The sequence below is a fragment of the Haliotis rubra genome, unplaced genomic scaffold (assembly GCF_003918875.1).
Source record: "Haliotis rubra isolate DU_JTF1 unplaced genomic scaffold, ASM391887v1 Scf883, whole genome shotgun sequence".
Lineage (NCBI taxonomy): Eukaryota > Metazoa > Mollusca > Gastropoda > Lepetellida > Haliotidae > Haliotis > Haliotis rubra.
This window is the reverse complement of record NW_025767616.1, coordinates 298,463-326,340: the sequence shown is the minus strand read 5'-3', so window position 1 is coordinate 326,340 and position 27,878 is coordinate 298,463. Positions and strand designations below refer to the sequence as shown.

The following is a 27,878-nucleotide window of genomic DNA, read 5'->3' as shown; positions in this document are numbered from 1 at the left end:
ACTATTGATCTGGAATTTGAAAGCGGGTCACGGGTTGGCATACCCGTTATCAATGTCTCTATTGCGCTCCAACAACACGACATTGCCGATATTATTTATTTTACGTGATCATTCACTGCTCCCGGTTCCTTAGCAACGCCCACTTGACGCACTGGTCAATAGATCTGCCTGTAAGGACGGTGATCTCACGTTAACAGCAAACTCGCCTGTTTTGCACGCGTTGAAGGTAGGTTTATCGTACCGTTAATCATCTGCTTTCCGTATGTTTTCGGGTTTCTTCACGTTTACTTTGTTCGGGGTGGGGAGAGGGAGGGGGGAGAGGTAGGGGATGGTGTTTAAGTTACGACGACTAATCTGTTTTGAGGTATTAGAGATGATGTGACATTTTCCTTCCTTCTGACTTCGATTTTTGTACAGTTGCACCTTGATATTACGAATACTTTATTTAAACACATAGTCAGAAGAGAAAAGCACTCTTGTGAAATTGGACCAGGATAGTGTCTGTATTTTGAGATTCCCAAATGAAACTGAAATTGTACAAAATGTAGATCCTCCTCATATACCGTTAACTTCTACGTTGCATTTAATCAAATTTCTTCATACAGGTGACAAGTAGTGGTGGCTGGTCCCATAGATATCAACACGAGATACGTTCTTCAACTTCATAGTTCACAGTGTTACACGGGCACTTTCATAGTTACATTAAGTGATTGACATTCCTTCAAAATACCATCACTCAGTTGAGTCGAAATATCTATGACATAGTGTCATCATGATCCGACAACTTCAAACATTTTCGGGATCGGATGGTCAGGCTCGCTGACTTGTTTGACACATGTCATCGGTTCCCAATTGCGCAGATCGATGCTCATGCTGTTGATCACTGGATTGTATGGTCCAGACACGACTATTACAGACCGCCGCCATATAGCTAGAATATTGCTGAGTGCGGCGTCTAACTAGTCTGGATATTCCATAGCGTGACATTTCTATAAGGACAACATGCTTTGTAAATGTTTCTGCGTTGCTTGGAAATGGCATCGATTTCTGATACAACCGTTCTGATGTCCTTGTCACAGGCCAACAGTTGAAGTCTCGTTGTGAGGATAGTATGACGTCTAAAGAAAGGATTGCCGGATTTATAGTTGGGGTTGGTTGTGCAGCCACGTTTCTTCTCATCTACTCCCCGCTGGTGAGTTGTCGATCTTTGTGTTGACGTGTACATAATGCTGTGTATTATGTTGTGTATGATTTGGGCTTATTTGTCAAGGGCGTATTGAATGTTCAAAGCGAAATGACAGAGCATTTTACATGTAAGTGGCGGCAGCGAGTACACATAATTTTAACACTTTTCGCTATGGAAAAGAATTACAGTTTTTTTTCAGTTTATACACATATTACACGCCAAAATTGTGACACATGTGGTCGTTTTGTTAGTGATTTGGAATGTGCGATTCTATTCGATCGTTTTCGAAATATTTATATGAAAGCTAGTTTATTTTATCTCAATTGTCAAACCCATTTCTGTATATATCTGTATATATCTGTATATATCTGTATATATGATCGTTTATTCAAGGGAATAACACTGGTCAGTATTATACGATTCGCCCGCAGTAATATTACAAGGGGATTCAGTATCACAATGGTTTTGAGTTGTATTAATGAATGTTTGAAGTATAGATTTTACTTAGCCCAGCTGTTTAACATGAAAATATATCAAATATTGTTCAATATTGACGAGGCATATATGTCAACATCAGTCAAATTCGTGTTAGGGACACGATTATAACTAACTAAAATTAATCGTCCCTTTGATTTCGTTAAAAACGTAGCTTACGATAAATATACCATTGTCCTGTGAGATTAAAATGGTGTGTATCTCGTATTTTGATACGAACTTCTTAAGACTTAGTCGTGGCTTTGATCACCATGAAAATATCAACTGTGATAGCTACTCGATTTTATCAAACTGTTATCCACACGAATAACCTAAACATCGGCACATCACTGGATCAGATCAACGTGTTGTTTTAAATACAAATATCAACATCGGCTCATCACTGGATCAGATCAACGTGTTGTTTTGAGTACAAATATCAACATCGGCACATCACTCTATCAGATCAACGTGTTGTTTTGAGTACAAATATCAACATCGGCACATCACTGGATCAGATCAACGTGTTGTATTGATTACAGATATCAAAATCGGCACATCACTGGATCAGATCAACGTGTTGTTTTGAATACAAATATCAACATCAGCACATCACTGGATCAGATCAACGTGTTGTTTTGAATACAAATATCAACATCGGCACATCACTGGATCAGATCAACGTGTTGTTTTGAGTACAAATATCAACATCGGCACATCACTGGATCAGATCAACGTGTTGTTTTGAGTACAAATATCAACATCGGCACATCACTGGATCAGATCAACGTGTTGTTTTGAATACAAATATCAACATCGGCACATCACTGGATCAGATCAACCTGTTGTTTTGAGTACAAATATCAACATCGGCACATCACTGGATCAGATCAACGTGTTGTTTTGAGTACAAATATCAACATCGGCACATCACTGGATCAGATCAACGTGTTGTTTTGAATACAAATATCAACATCGGCACATCACTGGATCAGATCAACGTGTTGTTTTGAATACAAATATCAACATCGGCACATCACTGGATCAGATCAACGTGTTGTTTTGAGTACAAATATCAACATCGGCACATCACTGGATCAGATCAACGTGTTGTTTTGAGTACAAATATCAACATCGGCACATCACTGGATCAGATCAACGTGTTGTTTTGAGTACAAATATCAACATCGGCACATCACTGGATCAGATCAAAGTGTTGTTTTGAATACAAATATCAACATCGGCACATCACTGGATCAGATCAACGTGTTGTTTTGAATACAAATATCAACATCGGCACATCACTGGATCAGATCAAAGTGTTGTTTTGAATACAAATATCAACATCGGCACATCACTGGATCAGATCAACGTGTTGTTTTGAATACAGATATCATTGGCACGTATACATCCATTAAATGATGTTTTATGCGTGAAAGTGAGGCACAGGTTTACATATTTGTCCATATTGCCATGTCATTTTTTCACGAAACTGTCTCTTGGTGTAGGGGCGAGATTGGCTGAGGGCCAAGGTTGCAACGATATTTAAACACAGCATAACGGTATTCCCGGACTCCTGCAAGTAAATTGATATAAATTTATCAATATTCGGGAGTTAATTTGTAGATGTCAATCGATATCCATATCACATTCAATGTGACAAACATATTGTTTACAATTGCAAGGCTGTATAAAGACATGAATAAATAGTGGCAGTTAAATAATTATGTATTAAACACCTGTACATGCAAAAAATCTTTTCATGAAAATCATTTTCTCTTTCAGGCATAAAATATTCCAGCTATATGGCGTACAATACAATACAATACATATACAATACACAATACACAATACACAATACAATACAATACAATTAGTGTGGTTTTCGTCTCCAAAACGTTTCTCAATGCAATAAGCAAGGAGTTTTTATCCCTAAATGTTCGTTATGTATCCCCATACTGTCTGTTGCAGTATAAGTGACATCTACCCGGGAATGTTCATGTTTTCAGTTGGTGAATGGCAATCTTTTGACATTTGGGTACAATGCAGTTTACTGGGCGTCGTCCCAACCAGCGAAACCTGACCGCCGCGGAGCAATTATATCACTATAGCGCGCTCGCTGTCTCGCTATATCGCTGCTCGTCTCAAGCTCGAGTGCTCTTCCGGGAACCTTTTGTTCTGTGGTATTGCATGCATAATCCTGAACAAGAGCCTTGTGTTTATGCATGTGTGCAGGCATGTATGTGAAGAAGCTGATCTTTTGTGTAGGATTGTATAGGATTTCCAATACAATTAAGTCTTTGAATGGCATTTAGAAGGGATACACATAAAGGCAAGACTTGTATGGATGTCAACTTAATTGTAATGGACACGACGTTTGGGGGTATGGAATCTGATTCACCTGATAAAGGAGTAAGGATATACCCCGGAACGTCGTGTCCACCACAGACAGACAGATAATTTATTAACGTCTCACTGCATGTGCATCATAATTTTTTTTAGACAAAATAACAAATGACCAGTAAATGCACATGCTACATTCCTTATGGAATTATGAGAGACTAAATCTAAAATATATACAAGCTACTAAAAATCATAGGAAAGCGCTTGCGCTAAAAAAATAAAAAATAAAATATATGTCTATACACAATTTAACTGCTATACAGCAACCATCACCTCCTAGATAGAATAAGGAATATGGTTTTGGCAACACTACTAACAACTTCATAATTTGACATTAAAAAACAAAATTTCGGTTCTTCGATAAGATTGAAAAATTCACCATAGATAGTACAAATATTGGTAAACAATTCCGATCGCAGGTCATCGTACATCGAGCACTTCAGTAAAACATGCACTTCATCTTCAATACAGTTATCACTGCACAACGGACAGGTGCGTTCTTCCACAGGTAATTTTTCATGACGCCCCGTTTCAAGTCTAATTGGAGCAACCCCACATCTAAATTGGGCAAAAGCGCTTCTATAACATCTTGGCATAAGAATATCAACATATTTTTCAGTAAAATAACCAGTTTTAAAAAGTTTATATGTACGTAATTTACCCGTGGTATTGGATACATCTTCAGACCACGATTGAACAAGCTTTGCAGAGTACATTTCTATCATAAGATCAACAGTTGAACAAGGTAAAAATACATTTACATTACAATACAGTTCCATACCATGCTGGGTAAAAAAAGAGCATACACTAAAATTCCAATTTTTACAATGACGCGACTGACAACTCTCACTCCATATAAATACCATATAAATCACAATTAAGAAGTTGACATCCATACAATTCTTGCCTTGATAAATAAACTGTACAGTACAGTCGAGCACCGTTGTGTCGAACTCGGATAACTCGATATCTCGGTTGTCTCGATATAACATCTATGGTGATCTCTGTACCGGTAAAATCTTTCATAATGTATCATTATTCAATATCTTTTAACTCGATACAGATGTCTCGATATTTCGGATATTTCGATATAATTTCTCGGTCCGAACCAGCTAAATTACCCTTTTAACTCGATATTTGCAAAGAAACTCGATATTCACCTACCTTTTATGGGCAAGTATCCCTCTAAACTGAGGTTGTTTCCACACGTTTACAGACGGTGCGGCTTGAATCAAAGGGATGCGGTAGTGTCAGGGGTCACATGTTTGTTATTTAATTTAGGATTAATTAAGATGGAATTAATTATTATATTATTATATAGAGGATATTACACGAGTACATATAATATAATATACACAAATATAATACTTTGTTTATAACCGAAGTTGAGGAAAATAAACCCGAATCTACTTTCAAACATAGGCTGGCTACACGCCGTCGACGCGTGTAGAACGCAACGTCACAGAAGAAACGTGACGTCAAAGCATTGTTCATCACGTCACGTCACCATGACAAAGTGATATTTGCCCTAGGGCATTGTACGAAAAATATGAACCCCGATATGTTCGCCCTCGTAGGTAATAAATAGTAGTATTATAAAGTAGAACTTTTCTAAAATGTATTATGGCATTCGTGTAGCATACACAGGCCAAATCCAACATAACGATTGTTCTTCAGGATTTACATAACAGACAACCACCTGCTAATGTCTGCCTCATAATACCTCATTGGAATATCTCCTTGAGTAATGGTGGGGAATGCCTGTCTGGGGTGATAACGGATTAACATAACGATTGTTCTTCAGGATTTACTTAACAAACAACCACCTGCTAATGTCTGCCTCATAATACCTCAGTGGGATATCTCCTTGAGTAATGGTGGGCAATGCCTGTCCGGGGTGATAACGGATTAACTGATAAAGTAACCTCGTCAGTTGAGTATCTGACTGAAATTAATATTCCTGTACCAATTTGTAATGCATATTAATTATATATTTCCCATCATTACATGTGTCACAGTCTGTCATACAGACCGTGTAACAAGCATATCCAAAAAGCCTATGCAAGTCTAGGATATGTGGCAAGTCCGGATATGTAGCAAGTCTAGGATATGTAGCCTAGGATATGTGGCAAGTCTAGGATGTGGCAAGTAGGATATGTAGCAAGTCTAGGATATGTGGCAAGTCTAGGATATGTCCAGGATATGTTCTAGATATGTGGTAAGTCTAGGATATGTGGCAAGTCTAGATTTCCACAGTTTCAGAAAGAAAGTCTCATTCATTATATTTAACTTTTATATTATGACTTTTTCGCCTGTAAAATCTGCTCATTTCAGAGACTAGTTGTTAGTGTACATGTGTCATTAAGCATCATTTAGGTCATTGTAATGTTTTCTGATACATTTAATCATACAACATACATCTCATTCAATATGTTGAAGCTGTAAATGATAGCATGATAAATATTATTGTTCATTAAGAAGCACGACATGCCCTTCGCTCTTCAGATACCACGAGTGTTTCAACCGATATCGTCATTATGTTTACAAACGGCTTGGTTTTAAATAACTATCAGTTTAGATGTTCAGTCTCAATGGATTGATTGTAGACTGTTTATTCGGATTGGTACTAGGGTTTCTTAGCGCAATAAAAGTCTTAAACTTTTTGCAAACAAACTTGTATACCTGTAAATAAGGAAACTACACGTTGAGGGCTGCCACTTCCATCATGGTGAATGCCAGGTACATACATACATGCAGCTTGTACATCACCTGAGTGCACAGACTGCAGGAGCAAAATGTGCCAGAGACCAGGATGTACCTGCTGGCAGCCAGCTCATCTGTATGGCAAGCTGTTAGGGACAAAATTGTGAATTTGTGACGTCTGTTTGGGTTGCTGTGCTATATGAACAGTTCAACCTGTGACACAACATATATCTCGTTCAATATTTGCGGGTGCATGTGATAGCACGTTCTAGTGCTTGAAAGATTGTATTTCAGAAATATCTAAAAAAGCCATACCATGTTACTGACACAAATGTTTGTAGTAAAAGTGACTTTTCAAGTTATTAGTGTTCGTATTGCCCTTGTTAGAAATATCTAATTGCTGAGTGCGGCGACAAAACAAAAAAGAAAGTATTTTAAAAAGTATAAATAGATAAAAAGTTAATTGTTTTCTAAGGACACTAGGGGCAGTTTGTGTTGTCCTGCCTTGAAATCAAACTCAATTTTGATTATTGGTCTTTATATTTTCCACATCATGATTTTCTTTATTTATTGAATATTGATCAGGTTGAATATTGAATATTGATTTTGCATATTGTTTACTTATTGACATCAATAAAACGCAAAAAGAAACAAACAAAACAAAACAAATTATGCTTGGGAAGGATAGCATCTCTGAACAATTGAACTCAACCAGCCGCAAAGACCGGTAATTAAAACCAGACTCCAATGCACATCCATATCACATATAATTATGCATCCTTAACAAAACAACAACCCCCACCCCCAACCCCCAAAACCCCCAAGGTTCTGAAGCATTTAAAATCAATTCTTTTTACAGCAGCAAGTCACAGATAGGAAGGATGGACCCAATGAACATAATACGGTGTCTAACGTGGTGGTAATGCCGAGCATGGTAAATTAAAGGAGTGTCTATTTTATTAATCATAAATTATGTATCCAATTTTTGTCATTAAGATAAGCCATCTTGTTTGTACCACAGGTAAATTCACAAGCAACGCGGTTTTTTACCAAAGAGGGGTTTATACTGATTAAAAACAATATTAAGTTTCTATACGCTCATGATTTTGTTTGTTTTTGGTGGTTTTTTTTGTATTGTCACTCGGATCTTCACGGGTAAGACACTCCAGGAGGATATTAATTAGCTTGGAAGTATATACGATGAAACTGAATTGGCCGTTTGTAAGAGCTTGAGCAGGTATATCGAATTAATCATGTTGAAAAACATTAAATGGCTCCAGATTTTGGACGCTCAAAAGATTTTACTGCAAACAGAATTTCTGTTGCCAAAAAACAAAATGTGCCTTTCATCATTTCATAGAAGTAACATATGATTCGTTTTCTCTATTCAACATCCAGAACTACAAGCACTGTATTCCTATCTTTACTTCAGCAAAGAAAATCAGACTGGAAGTTGAATGCAGAAAGAAACGTGGATGGACCACTCAAGGAACTCCGTCAGCAGGGACAGGTATGAAATTCCCCTTGCATCATATCATCATCTCCAAGCAAATTGCGCCCGAATTTGCCGTGCAGAGTTGCCTCCCTTTGAAGAGCCAGTTCCCGCGTGACTTTATCACGTTTGTCAGCAACATACACATGTGCACTGCATCATGGGTAAAACTGTAACATCTCCATCACTTTGGGCGTGCAGGAAACCTGGGTTCGAATCCCGGTATACTCTTGGCTATAGGTATCTGTGAAGCGACACTGATCACAGCCGAGATAGAGAAAATCCGCTCACTCACTTACAGCTCACATAGTCTTGTTGTTTGGATACTTTGAACATACTGGATGATCTGTCACGATTGCCGCGTGTTTGGTTAGTGCAGCGATCTATCTCAGTAGGTGGATCCTGGCACAGATAAGGGAAGCAACTCTGCAAAAGCATGTTTCACGTTGAACCATTTTCTCACTGCCTTGCCTGTTACAACCAATATTGTTTTTACATTGTGTGTGTGTTGGGTATATTACATTTAGTGTCTGGTATGCTAATTTTTATACTTGAAATAACCAAGCAATAACTGATATGTAACAATACAGATCGATTCACATCCTAACTACCAAATATTGAAATGTTGTGACTGAAACCTTTCATATGAACATGTTGGAGAAATCTGGAGACAAGCATACTTTGTCAAGGACCCACATTCGGAATCCCTACAGGGAGACTAGCACTGTGGAGCCCGATGTTGATATATATAACGTTATAAATAAATTTTAAATATAATCCTCAAATGGAAACAAACATACCTTGTCAGGGACCTACACCAAAGGAAGGAACAGTATTTGCCAGATGGGAGGAAATAAACGTATCATCCGGGGCCCATATGACCGACGTTTCAAATGTACATACAATTTTCGCCGCCAAATTTGCATTTGTAATGCAGCACATGAATTAAAACAGTACGAACAAGTATAATCTTGAAAAAACCTTATGGATAACAACTTCTTCGTTTTTTTTGTGAGTGGGATGTTTTGATACTGATTCTTATACAGATGTAACAATGCTGAAGCCAGAGACATAGTTTATTGGGCGATGTACCCCAACATTGGGCTTGGTGGAGGAGTTCATCAAAAGCAGAATGAAATGTCCTTGAGCTCGGTTGAAGGTGGACTTTGGCGTTCGATGTGAATGGCTTCAGTGAGTTTGCGTTTTGTGAATTCCATTTGATTGTTCGCAAGAATGCTGATGTCAGTCCAGTTTATTGGTGACTGGGGCCTGATTGTTGTTTTAGGAGTCTGCTGATTTAATGTGATGGTTTGCCAATGTAGGGAATGGATATCCTGAGGGTGGCTGAATCTGGTTCAGGTCTTTTAAAGGAAGATGACAGAATAGCCGCAATGTTTCTGTTGAGATAAGATAAGAAAAAAGATAAGATAAGATAAGATAAGATAAGATAAGATAAGATAAGATAAGATAAGATAAGATAAGATAAGATAAGATAAGATAAGATAAGATAAGATAAGATAAGATAAGATAAGATAAAACTTTAATATCCCGGAGCAAATTCTTTTTTCATCAAAATGGTCTCAAAATGAATATAAACATAATTCACAAAATATATGCACAATAATTACATGTACAAAACGAATGCTAGTTACGCACATATACACAATAAAACTGACATGATTCAATACAATGAACCACATAGGTAAAGAGGCTGGATAATTCTAGTGGTTATCACATCATGATCATTCAAAACATGTGTTGCATTCACGAATACTGGATTGTATGAACGACTGCCGAGCTCTGTTTGTTTTGAGGGAAAGTAAACGAAAGCTGCGTCCAGAAGAAAGTTGTTCAAAATGGTGACATAAAATATGGGAACCATCAGTTCTATTTTTAGTTGCATTTGTTAACAATCCGGTACTCAAAGATAAAGGGAATATACTCGAAAGACACTGCAGCAATTTTGTTGGCAGTATTAAAATTTTTGAAACGTTTGTTTATGTTGAGAGCAGACAGACCCCCATACCAACATAGAAAATTGTAGGTCAACACACTTTGAATAAAGTTTTGATAAAAACGGTCATAATGGTTTTGTCAATAGGAAATTTTCTTAAGCGGTGAAGAAAATATAGTCGCTGTTGGCCGGTCTTTTTGTAAATGTGATTGATATGTTTTGAAACGAGAATGTTTTGAATCTAAACTAACACTGAGATATTTGTAACGGTCCACACTTTCAATTTCTGCATTATTATATTTCCTACATTTGAAGGATGAATTAGTAGGAAATTGTTTTCTCCTACCGGTGTGTAACGAGAGCTACCTGCCCCGCGGGGTGGCACTGTCAAGGATATATAAGAGTTACTCAATTTGAATTGGTATTTAGGTCTGCCGAAATGCCAACAGGCGAAGGCGACCTCAAAAGCACCTAACTGAAGAAGAAGAAGAAGATTTGGTCATTCTCGCTGAAAGTACACCACGGCCACTTTATGATGGACGCAAATGCTAAACTTGACGCCCTCTTGAAACAACAAGAAGAGCTACAATCCTCTATTGATAGTCAGATTGGCGCATTAAGAGACTCTACTTTGGGGACAAACCCTGAAGACACGAGATTGGTTGTAAAGACTGCACCTTGTGATAAAGCTAAATCCTGTGAAGCACCGGACATAATACCATCGTCCAAAAACGCAACAATGTTGTGTCCATCAGAACGCCACTTCGTCACTAACTGACGTGTAACCTTAGTGAATACCTAAGGAGCTGAAGTCAGACCAAACGGTAAGACTAAGAATTTGTAATAGCATATATCACCACCAGTATCACGCCATGCAAACCCAAGATAATCAGTATGAGCAGCATGTCCCAATATTGATCATGACTGTGTTTTCTTGTTACTGTATGTAACGGTGTTATGTTGGAGAAATCAATTATAGGAGGATGTAGAGGTTAGGATGGATAGTGGTTTGGTTCCACATAGATTTTCTTCAGCTTCTTCTTGTAAAGGGGTGGTGGCCTTGTGGTGAAAGCGCTTGCTCGTCTTGCTGAAGGCCTGGGTTCGATTCCCCATATGGGTACAATGTGTAAACCTGTTTCTGGTGTCCTCAGCCGTGATGTTGCTGGAATATTGCTGAAAGCGGCGTAAACCCATACTCATTCACTCTTCTGGTATATTTATTCAGACAAATTCACAGCTCACTAACTATTTGTAATATTGCCTCATCTCTGTCTTTAAATTAGCATCGGGCACTTCCTCTTCCGGTAAGACATCTGCTTGATATCTACTCCACAAAAAAGTATTTAATCCTAGACCAATATTTTAAAGGTTTTGTTTTATATCTGAATCCTAAACTTATTTGAAATTGTCTGGACTGAGAACGTTATAGAGGTAAGTGTAGCCAAGTACATTGATACGATATTCAGATAATCAATGAAGTACATTTTGTGTCTGGGTCTGTTTTGGTTTTTTGTACTGCGATAAGACGTGGCACCCCACTGATATAAATCGCTATTACTGGAGCGGTGAATTTATTGACACAACTATCACTTGTCAACGGCAAATTGTGTTTCTACATTCCCGTTGTTTGACTTATAAGTAAGCCATTTTCGTGGCCCATTATGTTTGCACATGGGTCTTTAGAAGTGTTTCATCTTCGGGCGGGATATTAACACCAGACAGTTGTTTAATTAAGTTAAAATACATTGAAACATTACGTCAGAGCAAGGGTACATATTCGCCCATGGACATGATACTACTATCAACACTATAATGGAGTTATGCTGTTGAGTAGCGCATGCTCAAACGTGAGATTATGACATCAGTACTGGCTAGCTATTCTCGAAACATTCGTAGCCCTACGAACTTCTTAATCCCATTCTTAACACATTGGCTACGATAAGAATTCCTAGAGCTACGAACGTTTTAAGAATAAGGGCCCTGGTGTCTCTGCTATGATGGTGGAATTGGGTTTAACGTCGTGCTGGAGAATATTCGCTCATATGACGACGTGCATGCGTGTGTATGTGTATGTGCGGCTGCTTGTACTAGCCCAGACTTAAGCTGGTTTTATAGTGCTAGCCCTCTGAGATACCATGCCGCAGTGAAGCAGGAATACCCCACTCAGACACATTATACTGACTCCGAGTCGACCAGTCCTTGTTGTACCCATTAATGCCGAGCGCCAGGCAGGGACCAACAAGTGCCATATTTTAACGTATTTTTGGTCTGACGCGGTCGGGGATCGAACTCACGACCTTCCGCTCTCCGGGCGTACGCTCAAACCACTACACCACGGAGGCGGTCGTCTCTGCTCTGAAATAATTGTACCTTGTAAAAGATAAGTTTGACGAACAAATTTCGTTACGTTTAAAGTTTAGTGCGGGTAAACTATAGACCTAGGTTGTTACTACAATTGCCATCAATGTGAACATTTCACCGCAAACACAAAAATGTCGTCTTCTTTCTCTACATGGGCGAAAACCTAACGCTTTTTGCCATCGGTTGTTCGCCCAAATAACGTCCTTCTGTAACATCGGAATTTCCGGCGAGGTAACCACCTTATCAAGCTCCTCACATTTCTTGATTCATATCTCTATTTCTCAGGTTTAATTGTTCAGCCCTTGCGTGTCAGATTAACAAGGTACCAAACTAAGGCCACCGAGAACAATTGGGAGTCGGCCGACAGTGTACTTGGGTTACAAGCAAGACTTTATTAGCATTATCTCTTCCGTGTCAGATTACAACACAGACTATCGCGTTGTGTTTGTAGCTTTGTGTCCATGTGATTGATCGTAACGTTCTCTCGAGCATCTTACCGTACAATGCTATATGCGGACCGTTCTCAAAATCTGTGTAGGAGATACGCTGAGTATCATCGTCAACGTTAAAAAAAATGTATAGAAGTCGTTCGGTTGTGGAAAAGGATATCTCATATTGACCCGAATAGACTTGTAAGTGAGTGAGAGATTGAGTATGGTTTTACGCCGCTTTTAGCAATATTCCAGCAATATCACGACGGGAAACACCAGAAATCGGCAGCACACATTGTACTTAAGCTGATTTTATAGTGCTAGCCCACTGAGATACCATGCCGCAGTGAAGCATGAATATCCCACTCAGACTCATTATACTGACTCCGAGCCGACCAGTCTTTGTTGTACCCATCAATGCCGAGCGCCAGGCAGGGACCATATTTTAACGTCTTTCGAACCCGCGACCTTCCGCTCTCCGGGTGGACTCTCTAACCACTACACCACGGAGGCGGTCACAAGACGTCTATTGAGTCACTTCAATAACAGGCACAATCAGTCAGATGATTATTAGGAGATACAACATTGCGCTTTCCAACATAATGTATATTTTGCACGCTCGCCCACTGCAGTCAATGAACCGTGAACCGGTGGTTCGGATCGACTTGTCAATACCATGTTAGTAAAAAAATTAGATATTATTGAATTTCAGTTTGTTTTAATGTTATATCTACTAAAGAGAGATTTAAGCATTCGGTAAGATAAATTCGTGGCAGCATTTGATTCAGGGTATATGGGGTTTTATGTGTCCCTCCCTAGTTAGGTTTTGTCACAAAGCTACAGCTTGTTCAGCGTGACTTGATGATTGCGTGACCTTGTCACAACTAGTTGGGTCTATTATTGTGCACCTTGTGAGTTGATTGTCTGACAGCCGAGACAAGGTCTGCGTTTGACATCTCAGTGTGGAGAAATCGTCAGCAATGTCCCAACTTTCTTTAAAAAAGAAGCTAAAGATGGTTTAATGTTTCCGATTTGGGCTTTAAGGCGACTATTGGCCCAGGACAGCAATATTCCAGTTGAACATGAAATAGAAAAAGTGATAATTGAACTGTGTGTGGAGAGTGGTAGCGAGAGTGAATCGGATTGTGAAAGTAACTGACGTCTTTACGTTGTAAAGTTAGTAAACAAACTGTGATATGTCTCGTTATGCATTCGTCTAGTACTTTGGTGTTTGATAATGTGGGGATTTTTATGGGGTTGGGGGCTGTAATGATGGAAGTGTCGTTTTGTTTTTGTTTATGTTGTCCTGAAAGTTTGTGTTGTGTGGAGACAATTTTAATGCAAATTATTTATATATTTCATATATTTCATGAAATGTATATGCACACATATTTATAAAAATTGTCTTTTTCATTGAGTCGTTTTGTAGACAAAATAATTATGCATATTGACTGGCCGGGTGGGCGTTTAATACATCTATGTGTGAAATTTATAACTGGTGATTTATGTGTTGTGGCGAGTTTGGCTGCTGTGTCTGCTATTTGATTACCAGAATTATCTGTGTGTCCAGGAATCCACAGGGAGTTTATATTTTAATTTAAAGAATTAAAGTATGAATTTTAGTGATGATGTTGTGTATAGTGTCCTTTCGTGACCTTGAGTGCATGTTATGTATCTGGCTTCAGTGAGTCGGAGATGAGTAGGAAGCAAGAGTGCTGGAAAGTTGGTATTAAGTGCAGCGCAGGTAGCACAGCTAATAATTCCGCAGTGGTAATGGTTGTGTCAACGGAGATGAGTAGGAAGCAAGAGTGCTGTAAAGTTGGTATTAAGTGCAGCGCAGGAGGTACAGCTAATAATTCCGCAGTGGTAATGGTTGTGTCAACGGAGATGAGTAGGAAGCAAGAGTGCTGTGAAGTTGGTATTAAGTGCAGCGCAGTTAGCACAGCTAATAATTCTGCAGTGGTAATGTTTGTGTCAACGCGTGGTATATATGCGTCGACTGGGGAATTAGCTCATAATTAAGATGAAGTGTGCGTTGATGAAGACGAAGGCATAGTTGAGTTCAAACGTCTTTAGTACATGACAAACACATACACAAGACATGAGCGAGGTGAGCGGAGTACCTGCTCAATCCCAGGGCGTTTCCTACGAGCGGCATTATCCTGCTCGTGGTCGTCCCAACAGACAGTCCAAATACCGAACTCGTACTCCTTCGCTGTCTAGATGTGAGCATACTAAGTATATATACAGTTTTTGACAACAATGGACAGGCGACGACTCATCAATGGACAGACAGAAAAACAAAAGCACTTCCTTGACCAGTTGATGTGATGGCAGACACGGCCAAGGGGGATTACCAATGAAGGTTATAAATGTCTTATACAATAATTAATGGGCTGACAAGTCAATGTACAATGCGGTAGTGATAAGGATGTACAGTATTGATTAAGAATACAGGTTAGCGTCATATAGATTATTACAATAAAGTCTCACATATCTGGACTACATAGGTTTTGGACTTTTAAAATATTTGGTCGAAGGCTGTCCTGAATAAGTCTCTATAACAGTTGTATAGATTGAATAGTGTCGGTTGATTTGAGTAAAACATATTTTATTCATTGAAGAAAAGGATTGGGCACAAGTTATCCAACTTAATGACGCCCTCTCCCAATATTTACAACAATTATATTTACATGAGAAACAGAGAACATATACATGAAAGATCTTGATTTGAGAATATAACAGATTAGTATGAACAGAGGAATCGTTTAGTTTGATTGATGTAATGATTTGAAGATATTCAGATCTTCTTCGGTTGAGAGGTCTGCATTGACATATAAAATAAGACATATATCTAGTAAATATCTACTTTGTAAAATATCACTTATGTTAGCTAACAAAGTTTCTCTATGTGTTTTATAACGGGGACAATCCAAGAAATAATGATATACATTTTCACAGAGACATCCACAAGAACATGATGGATCGGTTATAATGTTGATATGACTCGTATAGAATCAACATCAACATTATAGCGCCGGTTGTTTCAGTAACCCATGCTTGTCGTAAGAGGCGACTATCGGGATCGGGTGGTCATGCTCGCTGACTTGGTTGACACATGTCATCGTATCCCAGTTGCGAGGCGAATGATGTTAGTCACTGGTTTATCTGGTTCGCAACAGACATACCTTCAATTTAAAAGCGGAGTTATATCCTATATTGTTTTACTGCTGTAACACGCGGACGAACAACAGGCATTCTGCCTCAATAGATCGTGAAAGTGAGTCTATACCAGTATCTTTCGTCATTATATATTAAGATATGTGAATCTTTGATTCAGATTGTACTACCGGAGAAAGATGCTATAGCGAAAATGACCGTCAGTCAAGCGTTCAAAACATACCACAGGTATAGTATACATTTTGTGAGTGAGTGAGTGAGTTTAATTTTTTTTACGCCGCACTCAGCAATATCCCAGCTATATGGCGGCGGTCTGTAAATAATCGAGTCTGGACCAGAAAAGCCAGTGATCAACAGCATGAGCATCGATCTGCGCAATTGGGAACCGATGACATGTGTCAACCAAGTCAGCGAAACTGACCACCCGATCCCGTTAGTCGCCTCTTACGACAAGCATAGTTGCCTTTTGTGGCAAGCATGGGTTGCTGAAGACCTATTCTACCCGAGCGTACAGACTTTTCAAATATGAAACAGTAAAGGCGGTCTCACCTGTCTCCTGAATTTCAAGCTCAGGTGGGTAAATCAGTGGAAGTGAATTGGCTATTTGATCGATATTAAATCATCAATAAACCTGAAGCTTAAGTTAAACTTCTTGGCCAAATTACCATGTTTTGATTTTGCCAACCCAAGTGATGTTTCAATCTATATTAATTCCTCCAGGTCGATCACAATTAACTGAGTGGAATTGTTCCCGATCAACTTCAAACTGAGCTAGATTTCAGTTGAAAACAATTATGCGAATGAAGTTAGTCCTCCTAACTAGGGCACGTACGGGTTTTCTCCCTGTTATCTCCTGTAGTTTTCAAGCTCATATCCCACGTGAACTGGCTTTCTGTTTGATTAATTCTTGTTTCATTCATAACAGAAAATGTTTTTCTCGCATCCTCCATTACATCCAATGCTTATGTTGCAAAAAAGGTGATTCTTTCCTTGAACAGCATTCATTGAGTTCCCGAAGAAAACCATTAGGTCACGCAATTAAAATATTCATGTTCCAAAAATCAAAATCAAAACATAACAGTACGACATAGCTCATTGACCAAAACTGATTGTTTGTTACCCGCAGTTTGTTACCTGCAGTTTGTTACCTGCAGTTAGTTACCTGCAGTTAGTTACCTGCAGTTTGTTACTTTTGTAACCTAATGTTTACTTTGTAGATCCCGTGGTCACATCGTGTTATTACACATTCATCGTTACATATCTGGCGTACAATATACCCCAGTACATTATGCCCAGCCTATTATAAAAATACATATTCAGTCAACCCTTAAAGATGTAGGGTGTATCATTTCATGTTCATGAACCTGATAATTATATATATGCTACAGGATTGGTTAGGCCTCTTCACGATAAATTACATGTTAACATAAAAACATGCATTCCCTTGACAAAAAATAAAAAATAATGTTATCTCCTGTTTAACATTTGACAAAAGCGACAAAACCTGTCCTGGGATAATATTAAAAATACTACATTTCCAGGTCAACTGCACCCTCTCAGCGTCTTAGGCATGAATAATTACCCAACCATTGATTAAACGGGGTGCTCGAGAAAAGTCAAGGTCACCTCGCCCCACCGTCGGTACACGTAAACTCTTTCAATGGTAAGTCAGTTGTTTACCAGAATAGACATTCATGGGGACAACTGGTTAAAGGGGGTGGGACATCATGTTGATAATTGTAAGTGGTTCTTCTTATCTGGAAATGCAGCCAACACGTCGAAAACGAAGGCTTTTGAGATCCCCAACCAGGTCCCGAATGCTCACAACCCAGCCAAACAGCCAACGGGCATCAGTGGAACACCTTACCAAAATCAGAAGTCAAGATGATTATAGTCATTTTACCCCAACCAAAAATTAATATGACGTAGTCGATACTAGTAGTGGAGTAAATCGTATGTATCCTTATGAGTGAGTTTAGTTTTCGCCGTAGTCAACAATATTCCAGCTATATGGCGGCGGTCTGTAAATAATCGAGTCTGGACCAGACAATTCGGTGATCAAGAGCATGAGCATCGATCTACGCAATTGGGATACGATAACATGTGTCAGCCAGCCTGACCACCCGATCCCGTTAGTCGCCTCTTTCTACAAATTGATTACTGAAGATCAAATCTAACCCGGATCTTCACGGGTCTGAATCATCTTATGACATTTATTGCAAGCTCCCCATATACTGTGTTTAAAGGTCAATCGGGGACAAATGTACTCCACTAATTTTGATCTAGCTGGGGGAAACGATTGAAACATCACCTGTGATATTCTTATGGCGAAGCACAGCTTACACATTCAATTATAACAACAAAATATCCTTCTGAAAATAACAAACATGCAGTTCCACCAAGTATCACCAAACATGTGTGGATTTCAGGTTTCTTAATCTCAGACAACTGTTCTGTAGAAACTCTAGAAAAGCACTGAATGAAAATTATAAGTATGTTAAAATATTCAATGAAACATGAGAGCTGACGTTGTGTTACAGCATAACCTAGCCTTTAATAACGATTACATCTTAATGTATCCTTCGTGACGACGTCGTGGCGTGTATCCTTCAATTTCAAAACCCAAAACCGGACTAAAACCATGTGTCTGCCTTATGTTGAAAAATACCGATAAATTTACGTTTTGACTGACTATGATATTATGGAGGTAGCGGATGTCCCGGTTTGAATTATTTGTACGCTGATGGAAACATACTCACATGGATCAACGCAACTCAGTCATAAGATTATTTAAGAATGGCCCCCTATGGTGGAGACAAACGTGATAGGAAGTGTTCCAACACGTTTGTCATTAGTTTGTCAGATCAAATACTTATATCGCTAACGTGATAGGAAGTGTTCCAACACGTTTGTCATTAGTTTGTCAGATCAAATACTTATATCGCTAACGTGATAGGAAGTGTTCCAACACGTTTGTCATTAGTTTGTCAGATCAAATAATTATATCACTTACGTGATATATCACTAACGTGATAGGAAGTGTTCCAACACGTTTGTCATTAGTTTGTCAGATCAAATACTTATACCGCTATTTCAGATCAAATATGTCCTATACTCTCTGTAAGACTTTATTTAGTTAAAGCCTGATATCAATTCAATGCAGAGCCTACATATTACAGTATTGTTAAAAAATTGTTATCATTAGTATAGTTTGTTGTAAGTATATTTTATGCGAAAGGACACCTCCTATAACCATGTGTGTATCCGATATAAGAAAAAAATGATTTAATAATCTCTCTCTCTCTCTCTCTCTCTCTCTCTCTCTCTCTCTCTCTCTCCCTCTCTCTCTCTCTCTCTCTCTCTCTCTCTCTCTCTCTCTCTCTCTCTCTCTCTCTCTCTCTCTCTCTCTCTCTTCTAAACTGTTCTAATACATACTCTTGCAATCCAGAATGACTTTACTGTAGATTAACTGAAAATAATAGAAGAACTAAATAGGTTTTAGGAAATAATAAAGCCATAAAATTACCAACAGAATTTAATTTGCATAAACTGAGCAAGTGGCTGTACTGCCCCTTGCCAAACTCTTCTAAAGGCAAAAGCACATGGCATCAATGACATGCCCTGGGGCAGTTACCTCTCTTGGGAGGGTTATTGAAAAGTGGCAAAGGAATAAAACGACATAAGAGTTAAATGACACATGGTTGAATGCAAAATAGAAATTTAACGGAAAATGATTTATAAAATAATTTTTTCAGGTAAATAAGTGTTTTGACCGTAACACTGGTAAACTTAGAAAAGATAAGAAATTTCATTACCGATTACAATTGAGAGGCACGTATTGGTAATACTCTATGTTCATGCATTTCCTGAAGTACCAACTTTTCAATTCATACTTGGAAATGTCTGCAAATCCGGTCGTAGCATACACATAAGCGTATCACATAATATCATCTACGTCATACCGCAACGGTGTATGTAAATTAGATTAGTGGGATTCGCCGGTGTACTCAAAATCTAAACATCAGTGAACTTGTACCAGAGATATAAGCAAATGGCACCGAATCGTTCTGTTGACCAAAGTTTCAATTATTCTGCAATATTATTTTCAAGTATTGTTTTTTTCAATAATTAGAGGAAATCTTTTCTAACCAAATGAATATACCCAAAAGGCGTTAACAGGTTGTTTGCATCGGTTCACAGTAGAAAACATGTATCACTACATGCGATGTATACGTAAGATTTCAATGTTAACTTTGAAGCAATATTTTTATTAAGTTAAACAGTAATGTGAAATTCAAAGGCTTAGGAAGTACCGATAAGCTAAGACTCGGTTGATATTCCTAAATGACAATGAATCCTGTATTTATCAGCATGAAATATTGATAATATGCACTGGATTAGCGAAGATGATCTATCATATCAAAGTATTACAACACTCTCTACGCATTCGCCAAGGTATCTTCGTGTCGGAAATGACATTGTCAGTTTTAAGGACATATTCAGCACAGAATGTTTCTCGCTTATTGATTTGTTTTGAGTCTCGAGACATTGAGAAGAAGCAGCCACTATGAACCTATGGTGCCAATTTGTGGGATTTGTTGGCCCAGAAATATATAAGTTGTATAAAGTGGACTAGTAAGCAATCTTGACCATAATCCTGTGATTGACACCTCAATAATTAATGACTATATGAATACTAATGTCTGACTCTATTGGCTATTTAGTTACCTTGACAACGTAGATACAATGTGCTACCGGAAGTTGCGCATGGGAAAACTGGGAGATGGAGGCTGGGAGATCTGTGACGATGCCAACTACCGACCAGTAAAGCCATGTATCGTGTACTCGTTTGGGTGAGTAGTCAACTGATTAGAATACGTAATAGTTAACTAAACAGAATACGCATTAGGCTAAGACACAGACGCCGAATATAGTCCAGTAAAGCCCTGTATCTTGTACTCGTTTGGGTGAGTAGTCAACTGACTGGAATACGTATTAGTCTAAGACACAGACGCCGAATACAGTCCAGTAAAGCCCTGTATCGTGTACTCATTTGGGTGAGTAGTCAACTGACTGGAATACGTATTAGTCTAAGACACAGACGCCGAATACAGTCCAGTAAAGCCCTGTATCGTGTACTCGTTTGGGTGAGTAATCAACTGACTGGAATACCTATTAGTCTAAGACACAGACGCCGAATACAGTCCACTAAAGCCCTGTATCGTGTACTCATTTGGGTGAGTGGTTTTACTATGCATGACAGGCAATGGGGAAAATCGAATTTGAATGTGGAGCATTAACGGATATTTTTTTTTTCAAATGGCCACAAATATTCAGTTATACAGCGTTGCCCTGTTTCAGATTTGTAATTGTGATTGTCTCAAGGGCCCGTGCATCCTTCACTTTCGTTTGGCTGTCAAATAGATGTATCTACCGAAATAAAGACTTTAAAGATATTACGCGAAACTGTTGTGGCAATGTTCCTTCATGAATACACAATGCCGCTTAGAAAGTGGTCAGTTAAAACATATATATATGTTATATTTGGGATCACACTTTCTCAGGAAAGTACCAAATCTGGTACTTTTGACAGGTTGACTCCCATCCGGGATTCGAACCCAAAGTCAGGCACCTTATTGCCAGCACACAAAGTCAACAATTTAACCCACCCAGCCATCGCGAGGCCGCGGATGGGACTCAACCCAAAACAAATACCAGAATCGGTTCTTTACAAAGAAAGTGTAATCCCTAATGTAACATATGTTACAAATGTTCCTTCATGTTGAATTATATGGCATGTATGTAATTTAGAAATAACTTCGAAGTAGTGGTGTTTTTCTTTTACTTCAGAATCAGCAACGATTTTTCTTTTGACGATGACACGGCCAAAAACTACGAGTGTAATGTCTTTTCCTTTGATCCAAGGTTTGTATATACGCTTGTTAATGTCTGCTGGTACGTTATGTACTCGTTCGTTCGTTCGTTCGTTCGTACGTTCGTTCGGCGTTCGTTCGTTCGTTCGTTCGTTCGTTCGTTCGTTCGTTCGTTCGTTCGTTCGTTCGTTCGTTCGTTCGTTCGTTCGTTCGTTTCTTAATTGCACACTCTGCAATATTCCTATTATATGTCGGATGTCCTGAGTAAGCAAGCCTGGTCAAACCAGTGGCTGATATTATGAGCAATGGCGGATTACGACGACGCAATCAACCAGGCCTGACCAGCCGATCCACTATGTCGTCTCTTACAACAAGAACTGGCTTCTGTGGACCACTATGAAATCCCTGGTGGTGGTGGTGGTGTTATATGTTTTGGTCAAGGTGGTCTAATAAGAGGCCTATATCCGCCTTATACAATGAGTGAGTGAGTGAGAATGGTTTTACGCCGCTTTTAGCAATATTATGGCGGGGGACACCAGAAACGGGCTTCTTACATTGTACTCATGTTTGGAATCGAACCTGGGTATTCGTCGTGTCGAGCGAGCGCCCTAACCACTAGGCTACCCCTAATGTGAAGCTTTATAAGAATAATGCCATGAAAGGTAACAGATTCAAGAACACGCACGACATTCTTGCGGGCTGGTTTTGTAGATTGTACGTCTGCTTTTTAGGAAATCTAATTATATATCGCTGCGAATTTAAAAACAATATGTTAATATACGTAATCAACTTTAATCTTTGACACTGGGCTTATACTACATTATATTACATTTCTGGGAATGTTTCACAAGGTTTCACGAGTGTTCAGTTGGAAAGTATTTCAAGTCATTTTTGAGTATCTGTGTTTTTTAAATTTTATGTAGCTGAAAAAGATTATATCATTTGCATATTCTACAAAGCAAATCCCATGTATGATTCTTAAACCCTATTCAGAAATATACATTTGGAAATTTTAGGTGAACGGCCGATAATAGTTACATAAGAATATGTGTTTAACAACTGCTTTGTTTTCCTTCTTTTAGTTGTATCAAAATGTTTTGGGTACAGGATGGTATTCCCGTTCGTTTTGCGTCGCCTGCTACGGATTTTGGTAACGCAACGAATCTGCGGATGTAGCTTTGGAACTGGGTGAAAGAATGTCCTTAAAATAACTTCGTGGTCATCTGATCAATCCGCGCATATGTGATGTACCCTGTGTGTACCAGTATGTATCCTTATGTACCCTCAGCCGTTAGGCTGACATATGTACATCACTTCACACGCACCAGCTAATATTCGAATAACATACCTCACGTGCGATGAGTTTACCATTTGTATCTAACATTATTGTTGATATTTGGACAAACTGTGTCATAAACATCGCCTATTATCGTTGATGCTGTATTATAGTAATAATAGTGATAATAATCATATTTCAGTATGACCCAGGCATCCTACCAGAGGTCACCGCGTGTCCGGTTTTTTAAATCAGGCCTTGGCGGAAAAGACCAGAAGAGCAATTCCTGGGATTTACAGACATTGACAACCATCAAGAAAATGTTGAACCACACCGGGGTCAGTGACATTTTGAATAATCTGAAATTATATATTTTACAAATATTTGGAAATTTGCTCCTCGTGAACTAGGAATTTTCTCTCTTCTCTAAATTATGTGTCATTTAGAAAGTGGTCAAACGTAACAAGTGTTAAAGTTGAGTTTTTTAATTTGTTGGGGGTGAGTCCTATCTGGGCTTCGGAACCATGTTCACAGAGTTCAAATCGCCATGCAAAATCAGCGACTCCCTCAGCCATCGCGGCTTCCACAACTGGTATTTTAAATCACGTACTCTCGGCTGGGTTCACTCAGGTTCCAGAGTTGGTAATAATTGTAATTCGAATTTAGTTATAGTTGTTTTTAATGTCGCAGCACAGGTCATTTTAGCGACATAAGTATCAAGAAATTATATAATTAATTGGCCCATAAAGGGGGTCAAGGTTCGCATGATCTATGGGTCAGTTGTTTAAAGCCGCAAGCAGAAACGGTATATTCCATCGGTGGCCTCTGTACGTAATAACCAAATTTAGTGTCCACTCCGGGACAACTCGTTAAGAAGATGTGAACGTGGGGGCCAGTGTGGGACAACCTGTTAGTTGTCAAAACAAGGAGTTCATCTGCTACTGTGAGTAGAAGGTGACTGCTGATGCTCTTAGCAAAGCGATAACTTCAGAGTAAATAGTGCATAAACCGTAGAAACATCCCAGCTCTATGACCCAGTGATTGGCATACCCACCAGGATGATCTATGGGTCAGTTTAAAAGCCACATGCAGAAACATCCCAGCAGTAAATAATCGAGCCTGGGTCAAACAATCCAGTGATTAGCACGCCATCAGGATACAGTGATCTGTACTAACAACCAGTCCATTTGGTCACCTCGTTACTGTTAGTTACTAGGACCTGCACTCTTAATCACAAAAGGTTTCTTGGTCCCTTTGATGGTGGAAAGACACGGTATTGAACCTACAGGCAATCAACAATTTTCAACACTGAATTATATCGAACTTATGTTATATTTGGAATTACACTTTCTTAGTAAATTACAGATTCTATTATATTTGTGGGCTGAGTCCCATCCTGAATTTGAACCAAAACACTCGGAGTGAGGCACCTAAATCGCCTGCTCAGAAAGTGAACGATCCCACCCACTCAGCCTCCAAAACATGGAAGTTCAGATCACGTACTTTATCTTACCTTCATGTAAAATACTTTAATTTCACTGGTCAATGACGCTTTAACAATTTTCCGTGTGGTGACAACTGTATAAAATATTACCCGCTGCCACGGTAACCGCCAAGCTCTTCGCCAAGAACCTGAAGTGCTAACAATCGTATGACGTATTAATATGACGCATGCCGTGCCCGGAGTTCGATAACCGTTCGATCAGCTGTTTTTGTGTTCACTTTGTACAGATGTATTTTACCGACTTTCACTGCTTTATTTAAACTATTTTATACATTGAGTCGTTTGCACACTCAGCTTAAACATAATCAACCATTTTTTATAGCAGTTTTAATCTTGTCAGAATATGTTTCACTGATTTTAAAAATCCAGTCGAGAGGCAGACGCCATTTTGTTTACTTGTCATATAGTCGGTCGCGATCTTTAACATAAAAATAAAATGATGCTTTGTACATTTAACATGGCGGTAAGATAAATACGTTGTATGCTTCTCCCTCGGGTAATACGGTCAGATGTACGCCTCTTTGTAGCAGTATCATCCCTCGTCTACCGGCTCGGGTGACACTGCTACAAACAGGCGTACATCAGACCGTATTACCCTCGAGAGAGGCATACAACTTATATTGTGATTACTGTGTTACTTGTTGTTACCTTGCCTGGCGCCCGGAAAAAAGGGACAAATTAAGGTGCTTTCTAATTTGGCTACACTACCAAACACACACAAGTCAGCACTAGCACAACGAGACACAACTATACATGGATGTATGTCCCTTTAAGTGAATCATGTTGAACACAACAAACACGTTCTTCATTTCATTCCTTTGTATTTGGGGCCGGTGGGTAGCCTAGTGGTTAAAGCGTCCTCTCGTCACGCCGACGACCCGGGTTCGATTCCCCACATGGGTACAAAGTGCGAAGATTTCTGGTGTCCCCCGCCATGATATTACTGGAATAATGCTGATGGAGGCGCCAAACTAAACTCACTCACTCACTCACTGCTTTGCTGTTCCTGATATTGTCAGGAAATGTGTTAGGATGTCGTTTAATACATTATAGCCTCTTTGTTTCTTTTCCAGAAATATATTGATGTTTTAAAGATGGACATCGAAAATTCAGAATGGCCCTCGCTACCCAACATGGTGTCATCCGGCGAACTGTCGAACGTCGGACAGTTTCTCGTGGAATATCACGGACCTTGTAGCAACTTGAATGACTGCGTCAGCAAACTGAAAATATTGAAAGACGTCCATGATGCAGGATTCAGGAAGTTTTATGTTCACAAAAATCATAACTGTGGACTTACTAATGCTTTATTTCCAGTCATAAGGACATTTTGCTATGAGATTCATTACGTTAATATCAAGCTTAAGTGAAGTCCATGTTTAGTGAGTGAGTGAGTTTAGTCTTACACCGCTTGTAACAATATTCCAGCAACATTGCGGCGACCATGTTCAGTGAGTGAGTGAGTTTAGTCTTACATCGCTGGTAACAATATTCAAGCAACATCGCGGCGGCCATGTTTAGTGAGTGAGTTTAGTCTTACACCGCTTGTAACAATATTCAAGCAACATCGCGGCGGCCATGTTTAGTAATTTTCCCACCACTTCAGTTTGCGTCAGGTCAAGAGCGTTAGTATCGTTGTCAGGTGATGGACAACGGACGGGAGACAGAAGTCGAGGAATTTATAACGACAGCAGTCATGTTTATTATAGTTGGGGGAATTAGGGTCCAAATGGTAGACGTTGATAGTTATCACGTGACAGATCTCACACCGGGACCGAGTGGCCAATGTTCCCAGGGAGATCCGCTCTGTCACGAACACACATGCAGAAGTCGGACGGCAATTCTTCATCGTCGACGTAATCGTTGGTGAGGCGACGGCCTTGGCTTCTGTCGTTGAACGCAAAATCATTACCCACCTTTTCCCTGATACCATAGCACGCTATGCATGGCGTTTAAGCGGAATACAAGCAGACGATACTATTATTGTTTTACAGATTAAGATGACAAATGCAGCAGAGAGGGTTTGGGTGATCCTGGCGCAGTCAGGCTGGTAAGATCATAATCAGCTCAGGGCCCTAGCCCCCTCTACACGCATCCCAAACAGCGAATGGAACTTCTCCCAGGAAACACTGTCGAACCCAACAAAAACTTTCCGGAGAATATGAAGGCATCCCAACACTGCAGTCTTCTGCATTACCTAGAGTGTCAGAAGGGTTGTCCTCCCGGTGGAGAACCCGGGTACTCTCCAGATCTACGCCAAGAGACCAGGAGGTACCAAACCAAGGGCACCGAGAAAAATCGGGAGCCTGACGACAGTGTACTTGGGATGCTTTTCCTGAATCTTGCCAATCACATTGCTGTCAAAAGGGACAGACAATTCAATGATATAAATACATTCATTGGCTTTATCAAAAAGGACAAGATCAGGTTTGTTGGCAGGAATTCTTCTGAGGCTGCATATGGGTCTATTCCACAGAAGTTTGAAAGCAGCATTTTCAATGATGCCCTGGACATGTTCAGGGTCGTACCATGGATGGACCTCGGAGTCAAAGCCACAGACATGGCAGAGACGGTAGTAGAAGCAACGAGCCATGCCATCATGTTGTTTAAGATATGCTAGTTTGTGCCAAGGAAGGGCATCCACTGACAAGGTGTAAGACAGTCTCTGTGAATTCATTGCAAAGTAGACATTTCATATTGATATTTTCTTTAAGAATCACATTTTGGCGATAACGAATGGGAAGTGACTGGCCCTGAGCCGCAAACAGAAAGCCCTCAGTTTCACATTTAAGACCAGGCGACTTCATCCCGGCGAAGGAGTCGGTGGGATTGCTATTCTGTTCCGCGTATTGCACGTACACACGATGCAATGGTTTCTCCACAAATGACCGAGTCTGGGCAGACTTGACGAAGGACTTCACCTGGTTTACTCCTATCGCTGGACCGTCCAGAATAATGTTTTGCAAAAATGGTTGCTCTTTACAGCATTTGCTGCTATATTTTCCTGAAAACATATTTCAAACTTTTCACAAAAATATATT

The 27,878-nt window shown here is 39.4% G+C and overlaps 1 protein-coding gene across 3 annotated transcripts; it reads left to right on the top strand.

Annotated features, from left to right (window-relative positions):
* Positions 1-26,269, top strand: LOC124263448 (probable methyltransferase-like protein 24). Of its 3 annotated transcripts, none has more exons than XM_046698095.1 (9): positions 1-228; positions 1,058-1,192; positions 7,629-7,700; positions 8,199-8,276; positions 16,345-16,412; positions 20,909-21,037; positions 22,035-22,109; positions 23,536-23,671; positions 25,911-26,269. In XM_046698095.1, the coding sequence occupies exons 2-9, from the start codon at positions 1,112-1,114 to the stop codon at positions 26,205-26,207; spliced, it is 936 nt and encodes a 311-aa protein (XP_046554051.1). In that variant the 5' UTR covers positions 1-228; positions 1,058-1,111; the 3' UTR covers positions 26,208-26,269. The 3 variants fall into 3 exon arrangements, with proteins under 3 accessions (XP_046554051.1, XP_046554050.1, XP_046554049.1); XM_046698094.1 differs by having other exon boundaries at positions 2-226; positions 1,080-1,192; positions 7,626-7,700; XM_046698093.1 differs by having other exon boundaries at positions 3-228; positions 7,626-7,700.
* Positions 26,270-27,878: the final 1,609 nt, after the last annotated feature.

Bases quoted from the DNA above. Each gene is read 5' to 3' on its own strand.
- LOC124263448 (XM_046698094.1), top strand. From the start codon at position 1,112: ATGACGTCTAAAGAAAGGATTGCCGGATTTATAGTTGGGGTTGGTTGT. The intron at 1,193-7,625 runs GTGAGTTGTCGA...TTCTTTTTACAG, and splicing joins TTCTCATCTACTCCCCGCTG to CAGCAAGTCACAGATAGGAA. The intron at 16,413-20,908 runs GTATAGTATACA...TTGGCTATTTAG, and splicing joins GCGTTCAAAACATACCACAG to TTACCTTGACAACGTAGATA.